The 20,610-nt window shown below is 34.7% G+C and overlaps 1 protein-coding gene and 2 long non-coding RNA genes across 3 annotated transcripts; 1 reads left to right on the top strand and 2 right to left on the bottom strand.

Annotated features, from left to right (window-relative positions):
- Window positions 1–58: 58 nt before the first annotated feature.
- Window positions 59–6,228, top strand: LOC147410392 (uncharacterized). The gene is made up of 3 exons (XR_015176564.1): window positions 59–2,132; window positions 3,846–4,013; window positions 5,064–6,228. It is a non-coding gene; the product is annotated as an uncharacterized LOC147410392 (long non-coding RNA).
- LOC147410393 (uncharacterized) lies at window positions 4,341–5,021 on the bottom strand. The gene has a single exon (XM_086434870.1). The coding sequence runs from the start codon at window positions 4,894–4,896 to the stop codon at window positions 4,567–4,569; it is 330 nt and encodes a 109-aa protein (XP_086290996.1). The 5' UTR covers window positions 4,897–5,021; the 3' UTR covers window positions 4,341–4,566.
- A 526-nt stretch (window positions 6,229–6,754) lies between the features above and the next one.
- LOC147410391 (uncharacterized) lies at window positions 6,755–12,203 on the bottom strand. The gene is made up of 2 exons (XR_015176557.1): window positions 11,881–12,203; window positions 6,755–11,804 (listed from the first exon to the last, which is right to left on the bottom strand). It is a non-coding gene; the product is annotated as an uncharacterized LOC147410391 (long non-coding RNA).
- Between the last annotated feature and the right edge of the window lie 8,407 nt (window positions 12,204–20,610).

Here is a 20,610-nt window from a genome sequence, read left to right as displayed (position 1 = left end):
TAGAGAAGGTAAATGAGTGGTGTTGAGGATCTGTGTCCAAAGTGTCTCAAGCTCAAGACGTAGACCCATAAGAAACTGGTAGGTCTGATATTGAGCAATCCTATTAACCACATGATCGGTTGCCTCTGAAGACAATTCAGTCATAGACTCGTAATGAGAAAGTTCCTCCCAATGCGATTGAAAGAATCCAAACTAGTCTGCTACACTCTGAGTCCCTTGGGTAGCCTGGGTAATGTCTCGATAAAACTCACAAATCCTTGAGTCATTCCTGGCATGTGCTTATGTTTGAGTAAGTGGTGACCATAAAGATGGGATAGTCTCATGGTATATGAACTTTGTATAGATGCGTTTCTCCATGGAGTTAAATAGCCATACAAGGATACTGCAGTTGTCGATCTTCCTTGATTCAAATTTAATCAATAAGTGGTGGTTTAGTAATGGTCCCAGAAAGCTATCCAGATTTCCCTCTACTACCTAGGTAGAGTCGCACATATCGAGACCATGACTGAAAGTTTCAACCATCGAGAAGAGCAGTGGTAATTCGTTGGGCTGAATAGTTAGACTCAAGGATTGTAGTAAAAATCGTAATTGCTTGTTCCAAAGACATTGCTTTGGTTTGAAGGGAGGTCTGAAGCAAAAATTTGGAGGGCAAAAAAAAAGAAAAATAGAACTTTACGGGCACCCTAGGTGCAATCGCAAGCTTCTCTAGGCTGTGCAGATGTTGCCATAGGTCTTCCAATAACTGTCGCAGGGCTGTTGATCCTCCCAATGTTGTCGTAAGGCAGAAGTTGAGCAATGGTTGCTGTCGCAGGCTGTAAAGCTCCCAAGGGTTGCTGTCTTAGGTAATAAATCATCCCAACAGTACTCCCAGTGCTGTTGCAGGGCAGAATCCTACCAGCAGTTGCTGTCGCAGCACCAAAAAAACGGCCACTGCTGTGGCTTAGTTGCTGTCCCAGCACTCTCAGTGCTGTTGCAAGGCAGAATCCTACTAGAAGTTGCTGTCGCAGAACAAAAAAACAGCCACTGCTGTGGCTTAGTTACTGTCCCAGGTTTAGTTGCTATCACACACCACAAAAACAGCCACTTATCGTAGTGATTATCACGGAAAAAAAGTTGATTTGAATGAACAAACCCTAACATAGGGTAGAAACACAGCGCAGAAAGATTATCGTAGCATGTGATAAAATAAAAAAAGAAAATTAAAAGACCCTCGAAGGGTAGAAGATCGAATGAGGCTGCTCTAGGTTGGGGTTTAGTGAATAAAGAGAAGGAGAGGAACCAAGGAAGGGGTCGGGGGGATTCCTTGGCTTTGATACCAAGAAGAAATTGAGAGGAATAAACTCAAGTCTCAATTTGAAAGCTTGACAGGAATTTATAATAATAAAAAGAGTCAAAAGACAAAACTGCCCTTACATATAAGAAATAAATAAAAAACTATTTCCAAAAAAACAACTAGAACTAAAATAACAACTAGATTATTTCCAATAACACTGTCTTACTATATTTGAGAAAGACAAAATAATATCCATCCAGTCCTATAGTTTTATCACTATCCCTCCCTCTAATTGTATTCCACACCTACTCCTTGAATGGTCTCACTGACAATAATCCAAATGTATTTCCTACCAATAAATCAACTTGAATTGGGGACTTTTTAATATTTTGCTACTAAAACTTTTAAAGATGAAATTGTAACCAATATAAGATTCAAAGTTGAAACCTATAAAGAGTATCACTTCCTTTACAAAACCTTGTCTTACATCCGAGGGAGATGAAAAATGCAGTGAGTTATAAAATGATATCTAAGGGGACAAAACACACACATTGTCTGTTATCTGTCAATGGTTTTGCTTGGATTCTGGTCCCTTCACTTTGCCGGCCAAGCTCTGACCAGCTCAGGCTGTAAAGCTTTTCACCTTTGGCCTTTTCAGCACAAAGTTAAGTTTACCTACGTTCTCATGAGTGATTTATTGCAGGTTGGCCACAATACAGCTATATCACTTGCAAGGTGTTCAAAAAATTTGCTAAGTTTGGATCTGTCTTGGTGCCGCAATTTGGCTGACGAGGCAGTAGGGTTAATCGTGGATAACTGTTCATCGCTGAGGGTGCTCAAACTGTTTGGATGCACTCAGGTAAGCGCTCCCAATCACAGGCCAATTATTATTTTGGCAAGCTAAATATTGGTTTACTGACCTATGAAACACCACTAGTATCAAAGCATGCTTTAAAATCCCTTCAAAATATTTTTGATTATGCTATAATGGCCCAGATGCATATTTTCAAGTATCTTTTTCAGTGTTACATCATGATAGATTTATGTAGCTTGTAATGCTACAAAACTTAATACAATAATCTTTGCTACATTTTACTATCTATATATTTTGTTGATAAACTGATAAGGAAACTGCTGAGGGTTGAAAAGTAATCAGTGGCACAGTAGGACCTGAGAAAACTTTTACATCGAAGTATGCTTACAATCACAGTGACCAATTTGGTTCTTCATCATGTCAATACTGGTACAATGAGCATGTTTGATTATCAGGTGTCATACCATAGGTAAATCTTGGTGTTTGACTAGCTACAGGCATACCCAATATGTCTACTTCGTTGTAGGGCAGGCATACAGAATTTCCTGTCTGATGTAGATGAAATACTTATGCGGGAAATAATTATCATTTTGGAATGTCCAAAAGTTGCGTCATTCCTTAAATTATTAGCTGATGGAACTAACAAACAATCACCGATTTGAAAAAGCTACCTTTAAATTTGTCATAACCATCCTATGGTTTGCTTATGTAACTCTTAATTTTGCTTATGCTTGTTCTTTAGTTGCTATTTTCCTTTTTTTGTTTGGGGGCTATCTCGGCCTCCTTTGATATTTATAAAATCTTTTACTTATTAAAAAAAGAAAAAAGAAAAAAGAAAAAGAGTAGAGAGATGGTCCAAAATTAATGCAATTTGTCTAATTGGTATAGTTTTCCTTGTTTCTCTAATTCACATGGTTACCCACATCTCTGTTTGAGGTTCTTTTTGTACTATGTCAACTTCCCAATTCATGTGCATGCTTTCCATGTCAATGGAATCAACAATTATTAGTATAGGGATTTTTCTAGGAATTGGGCTAGAAAATTTTCCAGATATTTTTACTCAGATTATTTTAGAGGGCTTCTATTGCCACACTAACTTTTGCTAATGCCAGCCTCATTCATATGTAAATCACTAATTTTATGGGGGCAAGACTCGAGAGTTCATCTTAGCACAGGAAACTTCTCGATAATATATAATAATATATTTCAACAATTTGAGCATGGAAAAATTTGTGATTGGAGGGTCACTGAATTTGTGTTTTTTGCATCTCATAAAAAGTGCATGGTCCAATAGGTGGGCTGCCTCCTGGATGCACCACTTGCAACAGTCTTACTGATCTGGTGGTCCCTACTATAGTTCCAGAGTTTATTTGGATTGACCAATCAATCTGTTTCCGAAAATTTTGATTCTTCTAATATATTATGAAATGAATTCTAGCTCAACTTACGTAAGTAGAGCTCCTTTATGTCTTGTTTGTCTGTAGTATATGAGCAATATAAGGTTTATTGGATTAAGGGCTCTCAGAAGGACACTTGTTAATCAGAGGGCCAGTGTAAGCCTTTTAGTACTCATGCTAGTCCCACCTGCTTCCCTCTTAAAATATACCTAGGATTTCTCTGAATATGCCTCTCAATCAACACATGTTCTATGTATTATTTCTTTAAATGTTGGGAAATGATTAAATAATTCGAAGTAGGTAATCAAAGAAATTAATGTAGACTGATGTTAAGATGCAATGGTTTGTTGTTCCTTGACAGATTACAAACACATTTTTTAATGGCCACTCAAATCCCCTTGTGCGGATCATTGGATTAAAGTTGACTCCAATACTAGAACATCTCAATGTGCTTGATCGTCCAGAAGCCCCATTGCGTTATTAATCTGTGCCTTGGCATACATGATCCCAAAGTTTGCATGACTCCCAGGTGTGTGATGCTGTTAGTTTGCAATCCTTCTTGTTCAGAAAATACACCTGTGTTTCTTTTTGAAAAGAAGCTCATGCTTAAGACATGATTTGCATATAGAAATCCCATAAATGAACCACCATATTTTGTATGAAAAATCATGTCTTTCTACCCATTCAAATGTGTAAACCAACAATGTATTCTTGACTTTATCTTCCCTGAAATGGTGCTTGAAGTTAGTCTCTGATTTGTTGTAGGGACATCCAGCTTCCTCTAAATCTCTGATGCTGGAATGTTTATTTTGCTAAATTGAGCAATCGAGATTAAACTATATTAAGGAAGATGATGTTGCAGAAAATGCAAATATATCTTTTATTTTTCTTTTGTAAATATGGATGATATTTACATAAATTTTTTTTGTCGAACGAGAAACAGTTTGTGGTGATAGCTAGCTGAATGTTACAAGCTTTGTTACTTTAAACACAGTATTACAATAACATTGGTGAAAAGATAAACAACCTAACAACTCTCTTCCCTGGGGTTCCAAGTCGGTTTTTCCCCCACAAGACCTCTTTCAGCCATCCCAATTCCTCAGAAAACCTTTGCATTTCAATACCAATGCAAGCATCATGAGAAGGAAGATGATCCCACATGAAGAACCTCCTAGTCTGTGTATCCAGTTAGGATCAAACCTTGTAAAACTCTGGTCTAACTTACGTGATACGAAGATGGACACAATCAAGACCACTACCAGCAGTGGTAGCCAAGAAGCAACGTTGATGAACTGGACATCGTCTTCTGATTCGATTGATGGTTCTTGGTCAATATAAAGTGGTGAGAGCACAGCGAGAAGGGCCAAGCATATGGCCACTAGTTTCTCATTGGAAGAAGGCCTGCCACCCATACAACTATAGCTCCTTTGAGAACTGCATATGATGGAGAGGCCTTTTTAGTGTTCATTTACGGGAATAGTTATAGATGCTTCTGGCGTGTGCAATTACGATTATACCCCCATTAGTAAGAGATTCTTAATCTAATCTTGATTTTCTTTCTAATTTCTGTGTTTTGTAGGTGAGAGACCAACATTTTGGATGGTCCCCGCTAGCTATCCATTGCTAATCTTCTGGGTGATCGATCATAAACAACTATCAGAAATTTCTTTTGATCTTGACTGGAAAGAAGACTCGTCTGGGATTTCAAATAAGTTAATACTAATAATCACAGTTTATTAGAAGGGCTATCTGGAGAATCCTTCCAGAAAGTTGGAAGATTTTATTCCTGAGTAGATGATAGGATTTGGGCGTATTCATGAAGTTTGAGATATTGATGATGGATGGTGGGTGGTGGGTGGTGGGTGGGGTATCTGTTTTGGTGGAAAATTGAAAGATATTCTTTTCTATTAATCAATTGGAATCTGATGCTTTAATGAGTGTGGGAAAATCTTGGTTAGAAACACACCTACCATTCAAATCAGTGCTCTTAAAATAACTATATTTTGACCGGTTTGGCAAATGAAAGCTGTTTTTGTTTCAAAAATTAGTCAAATTATCTGTTAATTCTTAGTATCAGTAATGAGAAACTAAAGTTTTCTATTAATATAATGACTTTTTTTATTTGTTTGTCATTATCAATTATTTGAACGTATTACTGAAACCAAACAGCCAAAATCCTCAAAATAAATAATCAATTATGAAACCTCTAATTTTTATCAACCATGTATTCAAATATAATAGTGGTTATGAAATCATATAGCACCCAATCGTATATTTGGTTGCCATATGGTTGTAGAGCATAAAATTCCAAGACATTTGAAAAAAAAAAAAAAAAATCTAAATTAAAAAATTTCCAACCTGATCTAAACCATTAATTGTAGAGGGATGAGTTATCGTTTGAATCAATGTGACAATCGTTTAATTTCAAAGGTATTTGTTTAGTTGGAATGACAATAACCCATTAAACAAGTTCTCTATACAATATTGAACCAAAGGTATTTGAGTCAGACTACATTTGTAACTGATTGTCCTCTGAAGAGTTTTGTTTGTAAAAGAAAATGCTTTATATGCAATATCGGGAGGATCATGATGATCAGAAATGAAAATCATCCTTTGGGCAAGCTTCTTTGAGTTTAAAAAAGGGGACTGAAAAAATAGAGGATTTGGACATTATTTATGGATTCAAATTCGATAATCTTCCCAACTTATGCCTCTTTTTAGATCTCCTTTTAATGTTGTGGTATCAGAGATTTCTATTTATTAGGAAAGTAAGCATGTTACTCGCTAGATATTTAATCTTAGCTTATGAATAAGATTATTTTTGTTTAAATAAGTATGGTACTAACTCCTTATTTTATGCATGATTAAAATTAAAAAAAAAAAAAAAAAAGATTTTCTTCAAAAGGTTGAAGTCGTTGGATTAAAGATGATCAAGTTGAATAGGTTTAAAAACTTGGAAGATGATGGATTTTTGTGAAAAAAATCAAGAAAATTATTCTCTTGTGTTGTCTATATTTTTAGAATTCTTGGTCACCAAAAAGTGTGGATACAAGTTAATGTAGCAACCCAACTTACGACTCTAAGTAAAGAAATGTTTTAAGAAACATATAAAATAAGAACGATAATCACATAATCAACTAATATATCAAGTACTATGCAATTTAGAAAATAATGAAATTAGTAAAATAACTTCCTTGTTTCTTTTTAAAAGAAACACGCGCTTGAATGGAATCATCATCATCATGATCAATAAAGTTTGTCCATGGAAGATATCACCCAAATATGCTGAACGGAATAGTTCGTAAAAGAAGTAAATGTGTTGGCATACAAATATGATCACTGGTAAGCAAGCAATTGAGGTTATTAAAATGGGAATCCTTGCCAGTTGATTGTGAAACATGTTTAAAAATAAATGTGCGAGGAATTGATATTTCTTCTTCAGACTCAACGATGACCTTCATTGTAGTATGTTGCGAAGAAGTCGTCTTCATCCTTGAAACTTTGATAAGGGCCTCTGAAATATAACCTAAACCTGCTCATGTGAATGAGACTCTCTCTCACCAGCTTGACTTGCGTTACAATTAAGCTATGAATTTGATCAGTTGGTGGTAGTTTTTCCAATCGTACAGGTTCACCTTTTTCATAACCGATGATCTTAAACAACTTTGTAACTTTAGAACCGAACCAACTTTTGGACTCTACCTTTGTGAGGGATGTCTTTATGGTTCTTTGCGACTGATGTAGATGGGATAAATCCTTCGATGGGTGGCCTTGCAGTGTTAAATTTCACGAAAAGTGTAACCGGAAAGGTTAACTCTTCTTTCAACATTTTCAGTTTAACTTTAAAGATAATTGACTTGAGTTTTGACAAAGTCTTTTCGAAAGGAGATTACCCTAGTTTCCGTCTTGATTGTGGTACGTAACGGAGTATTGGAGTCGATTTCACAGTTGTAGGTGATGCACTTGACTTTGATTGACTTACCCTTGTCTGCACAATCTTTGGCTTGTGCTTTTCTACCATTTCCTTCTGAAATTGAGGAGTGGGGGTATGTTTACCTTTGTCTACTCTTTGTTTATTAGAGGAAGGTATCGAAATTGAGAGCGCTTCTTGAATGATATCATCTTGCAAATAGAACTTTGCATTGGTGAAATGGGCTTCCATCTTATTGAACGACTGGTCTTTAGTTACTATGTACTTTTGCACACTATCTTGATAATACTTGAAGCATTGGTGCAACGTAAACAATACTATTCTAGTTTCATAAAGCCATAACCAATCAAGAAGTAAGTGATACAAAGTCTTACAATCAATCACATGAAAGAGCACTGTTAATTCTAAATCCGCAATAGAGAGCTTCACTCTTATCATGTCAATAACTCTCTGACCACTTAGGTTGAATTCTTGAATCATCAATTTACTACGAGCAAACTGATCCACTGAGATGCCAATTTTTTTCATGGTACGAATTGGCATAATGTTGACTGCAAATCCACAATCCAAAAAGATCCTTTGAATTTTGCTCTCCCTCACGTATCCGATCATATAAAGAAGTTTGTTGTGGATAGAGACCCTAACTGAAGATACTAGCCAGTGAAAGTGATTGTGACCTTATGTACATAGTGTGTTGTTGTGGATCTTCATCAGGTTGAATTTTCTCTTTGCACTTGCTTGATTCAGTTGATACTTGTGTCAAAGCATGGCTGACGTTTTGGAGTTCACTAGAGAAACCCGAGTCAACCAGCAAACCTTTCACTTCTGAGGTGATGGCATCTTCCTCAAGTTGTTGCTCTTCATGGATAGAAGTGACAGAGTGCTCCTTACTTCTGAGGTGACCAACTAATTTGTAGATTGGTATTAAATTTTGATTCTTGTTCGATGTTACATGGGTGACAGCTACTTTAAATTCATTTTTGCTGATTTATTCTTTGTTATCAGGAAATCTGCTTATCATCTTTCACTCCTTTTTATTATCCTTTTTGCTGAATTTATAGCATTTTATGAGAAATTCAGCAAAAATGATAAGAATAAAAAGGAATGAAACATAGACCTGTAGTTCCACTGAATAGAGAAGGGAGTGAATGTGTTGCACAAAAAGAAAGACGGTATATTACAAGTCTTTAGAAAATTATAGAGGCATGGATGAGAGTATTACAGGCATCCAACATTTATAAAAAATTCAATGATTGTGATTCCTAAATAATAAACAAGACATGGTAAGCCTTAGGCATGATGTGGACAATGACACTTTCACAAACACACACATAAAAAACCTGAATGGTAACATATGTTATCACTATAGATCAAAGAGGATGAATAATGAACATATGCTTAGTGGGCAGAACAACATTGGGGTACTTACAATGACCCAACTCTAATCCCAAAGAAAATAAAATTATTATCATTACGACAATAACAGATAGATAAATGACACAATCAACAATGCCAGGACACAAACACAACAATTATATGCATACCAATTTTCAGAACATCGCCTTTATATATTTTAGTACTTAGCCATATATATATATATATAGATATGCACACACACATGTAGGGTCCCATTCAACAGCCAACATTTGGGAGCCAAAATTTGTCCTATGTTGATGTGCATGAATATAACTTCATGTATGTCATCAATCAGCCAAATTGATGCCATTGAACAAAAGAATCTATGTCATCAATCAGCCAAATTGATGTTGTATAGATAGGCCACATATACAGGCGTTGAGCTAGGACGCCAGGAATCAATGTTTCTGAACTTAAAGAAACATAACAAGTGCCACAAAAACTCATCTCTAGCTCAAAATTTAAAAGATGAGAAGAGAAACACATCGCCAAGCATAGAGTCCTACAATCCCAGCAAGAAATTTGGGTTCATTTTAAGTAGCCCCTCAAGACTAAGTTAGGAGAGAAGACAAATTGCAATAAAGACTATTATTAGCTAGAAGGTTTTTCAACTGTGGTTTGGCTTTACAAAGTATAGGGATTCATTTGTACATTATATGTATACCCAAAGGTAAGGGAAGTAAGATTAAAAGCAGAGAGATGCCTAAAATCAGAATGAAATAAAATAATAGCAGGCATCAATTTCTAAATAAAAGAACTTCCTTACAATGAGTCTGTCACTTTCCAAATTCCAAATCAGACAAAACAAGGATTTAAAAACTACTATCAAGCATAAAAGATCAACAATCAAGCACAACCCATTGATCCTACCCATTTCCTTCAATTCAAGAGCCAGTCCATAGGACCAAGCAACAACGAAAGAAAAAAATAATGCACCTTGTTGGTTTGGATGTATGGTGTAGTGAGCACAATGCATGAAGGGGTTATGTATTATGGAATGACATAATAGTAACACGGTTACTACCGCTAAATTAAGTATATAATTCATAATAAGTGGCACATCCATCGAGCACATGTAAGTTCTTTTCATCCTTCTCTATGATTAATGGGTTAAGATCATAAAGTAATGGTCAATGCTTGGTCAAAGAGATAGGGTGGGAATAGATAAAGGGCCTTTTGTTGGTTTCTAATTCTACCAAAGAATGTGACGTTCAGAACTTTTCTTATTACCTCACCCATCATTCCATGAAGAACATCTTTGAGGCCTCTACTGGAATGAATCAATCAAGGTTTTAAATAAGGTTATTGGGTTTGTATAGCAGGCAGGAGATAATATTAACATAACATGCGTGGAAGTAAATTCAATACAAGAAACCACACAATAATAAGATTTATAAGAGATCAGAACTATTATGAACTTGCATCAATAGGACACCCTACTTAGCCAAGAACTAGACAACCTACTGGGTTACCTCTCAAATCTGATTAGTTACCTGGTTACCTCGCATTTTGCGGAGTACAGTGTGGGTGTGGGTGTATTTTTTATATATAGGAAATTACTGTAATATCAAGAAACAAATGACCATATAGCATACCAAAGCTAAACCCAGGTTGATGCCAACATGTTAATAACAACCAGTGACCCATGTAGACTCATATGTGCATATTGATTATGATCACATTTAACGTTATGCTAATGAAATGAAATGACATAAAAAAGAGATACGTAGTAGATTTACTTAAACATTGGAACTGAGAATAGTTGTGTTGAAATTCTCCCAATAAAACTCATGATTATGATGAATGCAAGAATACAACTATTAAGCAATACTAACATAAACATAGAAGGGACATAGAGTTTCCTATAGGTGTTGTAGAGAGAAGTTAGATGTTTTTTAAAGATGTTTGCAACAACAAGCATATAGCCATTAAATTGAAAAGAGATTTGAAAAACTTGATTTGTTTACCCAAGAGACTCTCCTGTAATGCCAAGCACCCATAATATTTTTAGTTAAAAGTCAGTAACAATGGGATTTACTGCTCATAGGACCATGGGGAGGTGAAGGGCACAACATGCTTGAAAATAGGCTTAAGGAACTTTTTATTATTATTATTATTATTATTATTATTATTATTTATAATCATTAGCCAATGTTATTTGAAGAAGAGTTTTCCCAATCCAAATTTAAAAACCTCAACTGAATTTAATACAAAACAACAAAAATTATTCCAAAATCATAAAATCTCAACTGAATTTAATACAAATAAGTAAAATTTAAGCTCGAATCATAAACATCCTCAAAAAAACCTTGAAATCATAACAAGATACTTTGGAGAGATTACCTACAAGTTGTATTTCATTGTTAATACCTCCATTGAAGGGGTTCAGAAATCCTAACAGACGAACTAAAACCCTGAAATTCCCAAAAACATTTCTTAGAAACAAAAGCTTGAAGTTTTCCAATTCAGAGATACTTCAATCATGAAATCGATAACCAAAACTAATAATGAGAGAGAGAAACCTAAATGAACACCGGAGGATAGGTGAGATTAGGATTAAGGTAAGAAAATTTCTTAAAGCGTTCACGAACTCAAAAACAATGTATATAGGCCATTATGAACAGATTAAAAACTAAAATTTGGATTAAAATATGAAAATTTCTTCCGAACTTCAGCACTCATCATCGAAAGTCACCTTGAATCGTTAATGAACTCAAAAATATTGTCTGGAGGTCATTAAAAAACAGATTCAAACCAAAAATAAAAAATTAGAAGAAAAAAAGTATGAAAATCTCTTCCGAAATGTTCCAATTTTTTCAGTACTAATAATCAAGTGTCACCTTAAAATATCCATCGATTCTATGGGGTTAAACATACCTGATACAGATCAAATCACCAGAATTGGACAGTTATAAATTGAAAAATAAGGTTGAAAAGCACGCTGCAACCAAGGTTCCTTCAGAGGATGATGCTCTCAAATAACAGAAGAGTAATAAAATCAAAATGAGAAGAAAAACAACAAAGATTTATAGAAATAACAGACACTCACCATAGAGTCTTCAACAATCAAAGAAAGAAAAAGTTTAATTAGATTTTTCAGAGTCAATTGGCTTCGAAGATAATCGAAAGAAACAAAGAAACCCTAGAGTCGTCTCTCTTCCATATCTTGCTCGAAATTAGGGTTTCTATTTCAACATTGAAGGATTTTATAATCAATTTCTTCACAAAATATCGATGAAGGATTTTCTCAAGCTTGCTTCTGATTTGTTTCATCCATGTTAGTTTAATAGTTACACTTCCCAACATACTACTCTTTGAGTAATACAGGTAGTATGCTGAAATCTTGACAGTCATGATTGATCAGTAATATTAATTAACCTTGGTTATTTAAATTTGTTTGTAAAGAAGACGACAGCTATGGAGGTGTTTAGATGAAATGATTTTGAGATTTGGGTGATGATTTTAATTAGTGTCTTCTTACAAATCGTCATTGACAATAAATTTTATAAATCTACCTCGAGATTCATGAAACAAGATCGCAAATGATTTTATATTGATTTTGATAAAAAGATATACAAATCTTAGGTGCTGTAGCATTAAGCGTTGAATTTAAGTGCTGAAAAAGTTGTTTGTTTAGATGCTGAATTATATTTGTTACACATTGCTGAAGCTGGTAAATTGTCTTTGTTATTCTTATAATTATATTATACATTGTTTGTATGTTTCAAATGCCTATTTCTTATCAAACATAATAAAATATATTATTTCTTATAAAATTAAAATACAATTCATTTTTTAACAATAAATAATACTCAAATCTTCAATTTATAAGTAATAATTTCTATTTATAAAAGTCCACAAATTTCAAATTAAAAATAATAATGCCATACAAGTCACCAAAATTTGAAATCAACATTAAAATAACTTAATTTTGGATGAATAATTTTCGATGGAAATGAAGGATGTGTAATTATAAAAGCATTCTATGAGTTATAAGGGCAACTCATACCATAGCCAATTTTTTTTTTGTTTTACATGGATTTTATGGAATGAGCAAATTTTTAATAAGGATGGGCCATATGGTCTAGAGATCATCCTCACTAAACCCATCCTCACTAAAAATTAGTTAATTTTGAAACTTCTAACTCATCAAAAATAGTTTTCAAAAAAAAAAAAAAAGGGACGATTTACGGTTCTTGAACTTGTTTTGATAGGGTTAGAAGTTTCAGGATGTGCTGATTTTTGGTGAGGATGATCTCCTCATTGTAGAGATCATCCTTATCAAAAATCAACTTATTCCAAAATTTTTAACCCATATAAGACAAAATAATTTAGCCATGGTGTGAGTTTATTAATTTGTGGGGTGCTTATATACTAATGAAGAGATCATCCTCACCAAAAATGAACTCATTCCAAAACTTTTAACCCAGATAAGACAAAATAATTTAGCCATGGTGTGGGTTTATTAATTTGTGGGGTGCTTGTATACTTATCCGTGGGATAAGAGGTAATATCCTTTTAAGAATAAGGGCATACTTGTCCATGCTCCAAAAAATAAAGGACATACTTGTCTGTGTCAAAAAAGCGAAGTGCTTACCGTTTCAACACTTTTTTTCAACATCAAAATAGTGCTGAATTTTTTTCACTTATTTTCAACAATAAGCACTGAAAATATAGAGTAAACAAATGCGCTATTTTGACAAAAAGTGTTGAATTTAATTTTTTTCAACAATAAGCACTGAGAATGCGATAATAATGGTGATAATGTGTGCGTACCTTTCTTCTCTCCGGGCTTCGCGCATGATCGATTGAGAATGCTACTTTTGACATGTAGATGGTTACTTTTAATGCTTGATCTTCTGTAGAAGTTTATGTAGATTTTCTTCCCTCAAGACTTCGTACTTTATCAATTGAAAATGAATTCTTAGGGCCTGTGTGGAAACAAGAGCCAAAAGTACTTAGAACATAAGTACTCCCAGAAGTACTTTTTGAAGTATTATTTGAAGTAGTTTTGACAGAGTTTTGTGTTTGGATGTAGATTTTGAGAAGTATTTTCAAAAGTACTTCTGATAGAATTTTGTATTTGGAAACTATTTTAAATTATGTTAAAATGATCATAATGCTCTTATATGTAATAATTACTATTTCTAATATTATAACTCAATAGCTTGTACTCCAAAAAGTGATAGTTATTGTTTTTATTCAATAAAAATATTATAACATCATTTTAAAACTCAAAATATACATCTTCTTTTAAAAAAAAAGAAAAAAATTCGTCAAAACCTCTCATAAATATTGGACATATGAAAAATAAAACCTGTATAAAAACAAGACAACTATCAAATAGATCAGGTAAAGTATGGTAAAGTAAGACGAATAATACGAAAATTGAAACCATATAAATTCAATTCAACCATAGAGGGCTGGTAGGTATGAACTTTAGTGATTTTCTATGATTTTGTTAAAAACCCACAAAAATTCATTAATGGCGTCACCATGGACGACTGGACTTTTATTGTTTGTGAGAGTTTTAATGTCCATTAATGGCGGATAAGAAGAGAAGTTGATACAAGTTAATCGTTAGGGTTTTTGATGAATATCAAACTAGTTGAGAGAGAGAGAGAGAGAGAGAGAGAGAGAGAGAGAGAGAGAGAGAGAGCTTACAGGTTGAAATGGGTTTCATGATGATGATGACAATGAAGGAACGTGGAGGGTAAGAGGACTCTGTCTCTGTCGATCTGGGATCTTCGCGATAGAGAGTTCTTAATTTTCACTTCTTACTATGAAAGTTAGAAACCCTTTTTGTTGAAGGTTTCCAAGGGTGAATGATGAGGAGATGATGAATTCACTACTGCAATCGTTGGAATGATCGTCGGTGAAGTCGCCTGAGGGAGGAGATGCGAAAGAGGAGAGGGTTTCCATGGGTGAAGGGTTTTTGTTTTGATGAGTTGACGAGGGATATATCGAGTAAAATGTAAAATTCGTGAGGGTATAATTGGAACCACAACTTATATTTAACGGACAAAATTGCTCCGTGCAAAAATAATTTTGAGAAGTACTAGTCTTGGTACTTCTCTCAGAAGTATTATTTTTACTCTTTTGTGAAATTACTTCTCCAAGTGCTTATGTATCTAAATGATTGATATAGTGCTTTTGGCTTTCCACAAGATCTAGAAGCACTTGGAGAAGTCAATCCAAACAAGCCCTTAGCTTCTGATGAAGGGCTTTTGGACTTAATCTTCTCTTGAATTAGAATTCAAGTCTCTCTTAAAGAGTTTTGCTTCGTCTTTGGAGTAGGGCTTGAGAGTTTCTTCTTCTCTAGAAGGAGAGCTTCTGTCTTTTGAAAGAAAGTGATTTTGGTTCCCCTCCAAATGAGGGAAGCTTTGGTATTTATAAACTTAAGATAATTCAACTTTCCAATTATACCCCAACTTAAAGAGTTTTGATTGGGTCATCTAAAGGTTAAATTCGTCCAAATCCAATTTTAAGGATTCCATGGATTTTATGTATGGGGCCCAATAGTTAAGGTAGATCACTTGGATTTGTTCGACCATGGATTTTATCTATGAAATTCCAAGACCCAAGCTATAAGAGGTATGTTTCAATAAAGGGGTCCAATTTGGATGTATGGGCTTACTTGTGGATTTTAAGGACTTTTTTTGTAATTTAAGAAAGGTCTAGGGTCTATTTAAAATTTTTGATAGACAAATGCCCCCTTAATGGTGTATTATCGGAAGTGGAGCTGAAGGCATTGCATCATTGATCATGTTGGTAGGTGTGCGAATGTTTTGTACCTAAATGGGTTAACCACGTGCTTTCACCTTGTAATCCTTTGTTGGCTAGTTTCCAGCTTAATTGTACATTAATACTACTTGTGGGTGGACAACGCCAACTTGTTGAAGACACCGTATAATGAGAGATGTGTATGTAGACATCGGTTGGTCAGTCTTCGAAATAGTTGTATACTAGTAGTGCTCGGGGGAGGAAAATGCCAACTGGTTACAAGAGCCACATGATGAGAGGCATGCATACTCTGGTTGGCCAATTTCCAAAGTAACTGTTTATCAATGGTATTCGTCAACTAACTAGGGATGCCATGTGACGAGAAACACATACACGCCAATTGGCCAATTTTCAAAGCAGCTGTTTATCAGTAGTGTTTGGGTGTGGAAAATGCCAACTGGATAGAAATGTTATGTGACGAGAGATGTGTACACGTCGATTGACCAATCTCCAAAGCAGTTGTTTATTAGTAGTGCTTAGGGGTGGACAATGCCAACTGACTAAAGAAGTCGCGAGACGAGAGACATGTACACGCCGATTAGTTAGTCTCCAAAGTAGTTGTTTATCAGTGGTGCTCAAGACGAACACCACCAACTAACTAGAGAAGCTGTGTGATGAGAGACATATACATGCTGATTGGTCAAATCAGTTGTTTATCAATGGTGTTCGGGGGTGGACAATGCTTAATTATTAGAGATGCCGTGTGATGAGAGACATATATACGCCAGTTGGCTAGTTTCCAAAGTAGTTGTTTATTAATGTGCTTGAGGGCGGACAATGCCAACTGGTGTTGAAGCACTACTGAAGATGATGCATTTTGATTAACATTTACATGTCATATTTGCATGTTCTTTTAGTCAATGTGGCATTAGTACTTAGTGAGACATAAGATATTTTTTGTAAATAAATATGTTCACCTCTATTTTTATTCTATAAGAATGGCTAATGATACTTTTCCTAAAGGTTCGAGAAATAAGAATTGTGTAAAAATGAGCTTACTAAGCGAAAGGTGGGTAGATGACCTTGTAAATTTCTCTAAAAAAGGGAAGTGATTTTGTTTTTTCAATGTTATGATAATTGGTCATTTAAGAAGAATGAATAGTCCATCTGTAGAGTTAAAGCTTACTATCCCAATGACCAGTTCTTTAAAGACACATGATACAAAAATGGGCACATCACTAAATACGTAAATGAATATCCTTCAACAACTAACGTGCTTCAAAGAGACAGGATTGATATAGAATGTCAACCATTTTTATGTCACCATCCTCACTATGATCAAGCTCGAAGCTGTCTACAACCTATTTTGACGTAAAAAATCGTGCATCGTTTTACTCAGTGGGGTTCAGATATTGAACCTTGAGGCGCCATTCGATATCTCAATGATTTTTGAGATTGGAGCTTGGACATAAGACATAAGCTGTAGAACAAAAAGGCAACATATTTACTTAATAAAGCCATAGTTGCTGCGAGTAAGGAATACAGTCGTCCTAATGGCATGTATCGAGTTTTGTGTGAAATATGATGTCTTGAGACCAACACTTTTTTGATGGATTGTGGCAAAGTTGACATTTCTTTATAGGAAATGCAGAAGATTTCTGGATTTTTCATCCTAAGTAAGTATTATGAAGAAGTGATTCCCAGTTTTGATGAACTCATGGGTTGCAACTATTTTTTAGGGCTTCTTATTTCTTGCTAGTAACTGTTTAAGGCATATGCCTTGTTGATTTAATAAGGGCAGTGATTGCGTTATACACATTAAGTGACTTGATTTTTGGTACATCAAAACTGAACAAATTTCTAATCATCGTCTGACAATGGAATACAAAGAAATGACAAAATCATTTTACTTCAATCATAATGGCAATCAATGTCTTAAAAAATAATTACAAAGACTCTTCTGTTTTCGAGTTATTTTGATTACAAAGAATCGTAAAGAGGAAAAAATTCACTTATCAAACTTGGCTTTCCTACGAATTAGAATATTGAAGATGAAGTTATGACGGCTGCATATCTCACCTTGTGGTAATATTTCTATGTTTTCCCTTGCAAATGTGGTAATGTTTTTTGTCTAAGTACCTTTAAGATGGTAGTGTTAATGGCTTGAGCTATTGCATTCAGCTTGGTACTTCCTCTTCTGTATTGTTTGTATAAAGGTTTTACTCAAACCTATTTGGGTATGAAAACATATATAGTTGTAGGTATTTCTGTGGCGTCCCGCCAAACGCTAACACAAATTCCCATGTCAGATCTCGAGGTACTAGGTGGCACCTCAAAATTTCGGCATGGTCTCCTCTGTTTATGTTAGCATTCTAAGACGATTCAACCTGTACCTAATAAACAACATACAATCCTGCATATATAAATACAAAAATATAATACTAGCGGAAGCCTATATACATCTAATAATGTACGAAAGATCAGAGTACGGAAGGATAACAAAACACAGAATTATACAAACATCCTCACTCTAGTAGAAGTCCTAACACTCAAGACAAAATTCATAATAATCCTGGATAATTTGACACCACTAGGGTATAACCCCAATACTCACCAAGTGGCGGACTCTGGCTGTCTATCTGACCCACCAGATGGTTCTCACTCATTTTCTAGACCTGTTTTGCCAAGCTTCGGATCTGAAATTAAAAAAAATGGAGAAGGAAAGGGTGAGTAACAATGGTTACCCAGTAAAGAAGAAGATAATTTATGCCAATAACTTCTTCTAACATGAACGAATAAGCATACTAAATCATTTTAAAATCTGTAAAATTATACAAAAGAAACTATGATTAACTGGTACATATAGTCAGGGATGAGCAACTAAACATTTTAAAACTGATATTACATCAACCAACAGTACTCACTATAACATTTTCTTTTTATATAAATCTAATTGATCAAATGGAAACATTAAACTTGCATTTCATTTTATATATTAAAATAAAATAACATATACGTAATACACATGGTGGAGTAGCGGAATTAGAGAGTTGGGATTCACGATTGGATTGCTCCCAGTCGGGACATGATGTTACAATTCTTTAATGACTTTTAGTTCCTGATTTTGTGGTTGGTCGCTGCATTTATCACGTTTGGTTGACCATTTATTCGGCTCAGGCTGGTCGTTTGACGTGACTGTAAGCAATGTGTTTCTTTTCGATGTGTCAGAACGTTCGACTACTATATATTGTTAGTGATCACTGACTATTCATCTTCGTCTATGCCTATCAGGCGTACATGTTATTCTCAAATATACAAATCATTCGTATACGGTCACCTTTACATTACAAGTTCACTGGTAAAGATAGAAATGAATAAACCCGGATTTCAGTTGTGACTCCACTCTCATACGCGTCCCATACCACGTATGAGCTTGGTGGTCCTTACTGTATATCCCAGGATAGTACACCACTCCGAATGATATGACGCACTATCCCTTCAAGTATTCATAGACTCTTTAACAACTCACAAAATAGCTATATATATTATTTTTATTTGAAAATAAAAGAGAAATTAACAATACAAGGTTGAGAATGGATATCCAGTTTCCTACCATGCAAGTGTGGCTAGCCGGCCTAAAATAAATAATAGAATGGAAACGTAAACAACACCTCGTGCTAATAGAAAGTAAATAAACATGCAACCAGTAACATTATCCCTGGATATCCGTTTACCAACCTATACACAACACAACAATGTAAAATGCAGACATCACCCCTCGAGTGTGACTCTGATATTTTACCGTTTCATACCCATTTTTTCCTTTTCGATTTTTACCTTTTTCAAATCTCTCAAACAAAATATGTACTTTCTGTTATTTATCAATTCAATATGAGGTCATTGAATATTAAATCATTTTTTCAATTATGAAATTTATTTTTATTAATAACATTAAAAAAATACAAACTTTAGATCAAAACGGGGTTCGAGCGGTGCACATGACCCAACTGACGGAAATAACCCAGTGAGAAGTCCTACCCACGTATATTTTGTTATAAAATACAATTAAACATGCAAGTTCTGGCGTGAATTTGAAATAATCAATTGAATTATATATTTTTGAAAACTCACAACAAATTTTAATAAAATCGTAAATGTAATTTTTACAATCTACGATTACTAATAGAAATTGAGACTTCCTTACAATCTCTGTGCGAAAAGATAGAAGCACGTGCGCGAAAATCAAGGCGAACGACACAAAAATCGAGATGGCTCGAAGTTTGAGATGGCTGATTTTCGAATCTAACCAGGTGATTTTGAAGATATCGACGCCGTCGTCTTTTCTCCCTTCTGCGACGGAAGACGGTTTGACCCCGAAACAAGCGAAATCCGAGGTCGGAATTTGAAACCCCCTATATATATATAATAGCTGATTTTGATGATAACGGGGTGAAAGAGAAAGTAAAATGGAAAGAGGTTGGATGAGTTTTTGTAGAGAATGCGATTGCGAACGTTTCTCTCTTCTATGTCGTTCGTTGACGGCGAGCCGTTTGCGAGGGATCTGAGGTGGAAGATTGAAGAAAAAAATGAATTTTTTTTAAAAAATGATTTGGCTGATTTTGGGTCGTTTAAAACGAAGGTGAATAGTGAAAAAATTAAAAAAATCTTATTTTATATATATCTTGGGACAAAATCGATATTTTGCCTATTGTTTCGATCGACGATAACTTGACCGTCCGGACCCCAAAAGTGACGAATGAATACTCTATTTCGCCTAATTTTTTGTTCCAGATTTAATGGTGTAGTCAATTTCTACACATTCTATCTCTAACAAAAGTTTACATTTTTAGCCTGAGGTGACCCCTAAAATTGACGTAATTTTCATTTTTGACGATAATTCAACTTTTTGTGCTCCAAAAATGATAAATAAATAGTTCATATTCAATAATTTTTTGTTACGAACCCAATGGTATAATCAAATCTTAATAATTCTTACTCTAGCAAAAAATTACTAGTTTAGCTTGGTCCGACTTGGTAATCGAGGATTTTGCAATGT

Source organism: Akebia trifoliata, chromosome 1 (assembly GCF_017979445.1).
Source record: "Akebia trifoliata isolate Shusen 1 chromosome 1, ASM1797944v1, whole genome shotgun sequence".
Classification (NCBI taxonomy): Eukaryota; Viridiplantae; Streptophyta; class Magnoliopsida; order Ranunculales; family Lardizabalaceae; genus Akebia; species Akebia trifoliata.
Note: the sequence above shows the minus strand (reverse complement) of the source record. Positions and strands in the feature narration are given on the sequence as shown.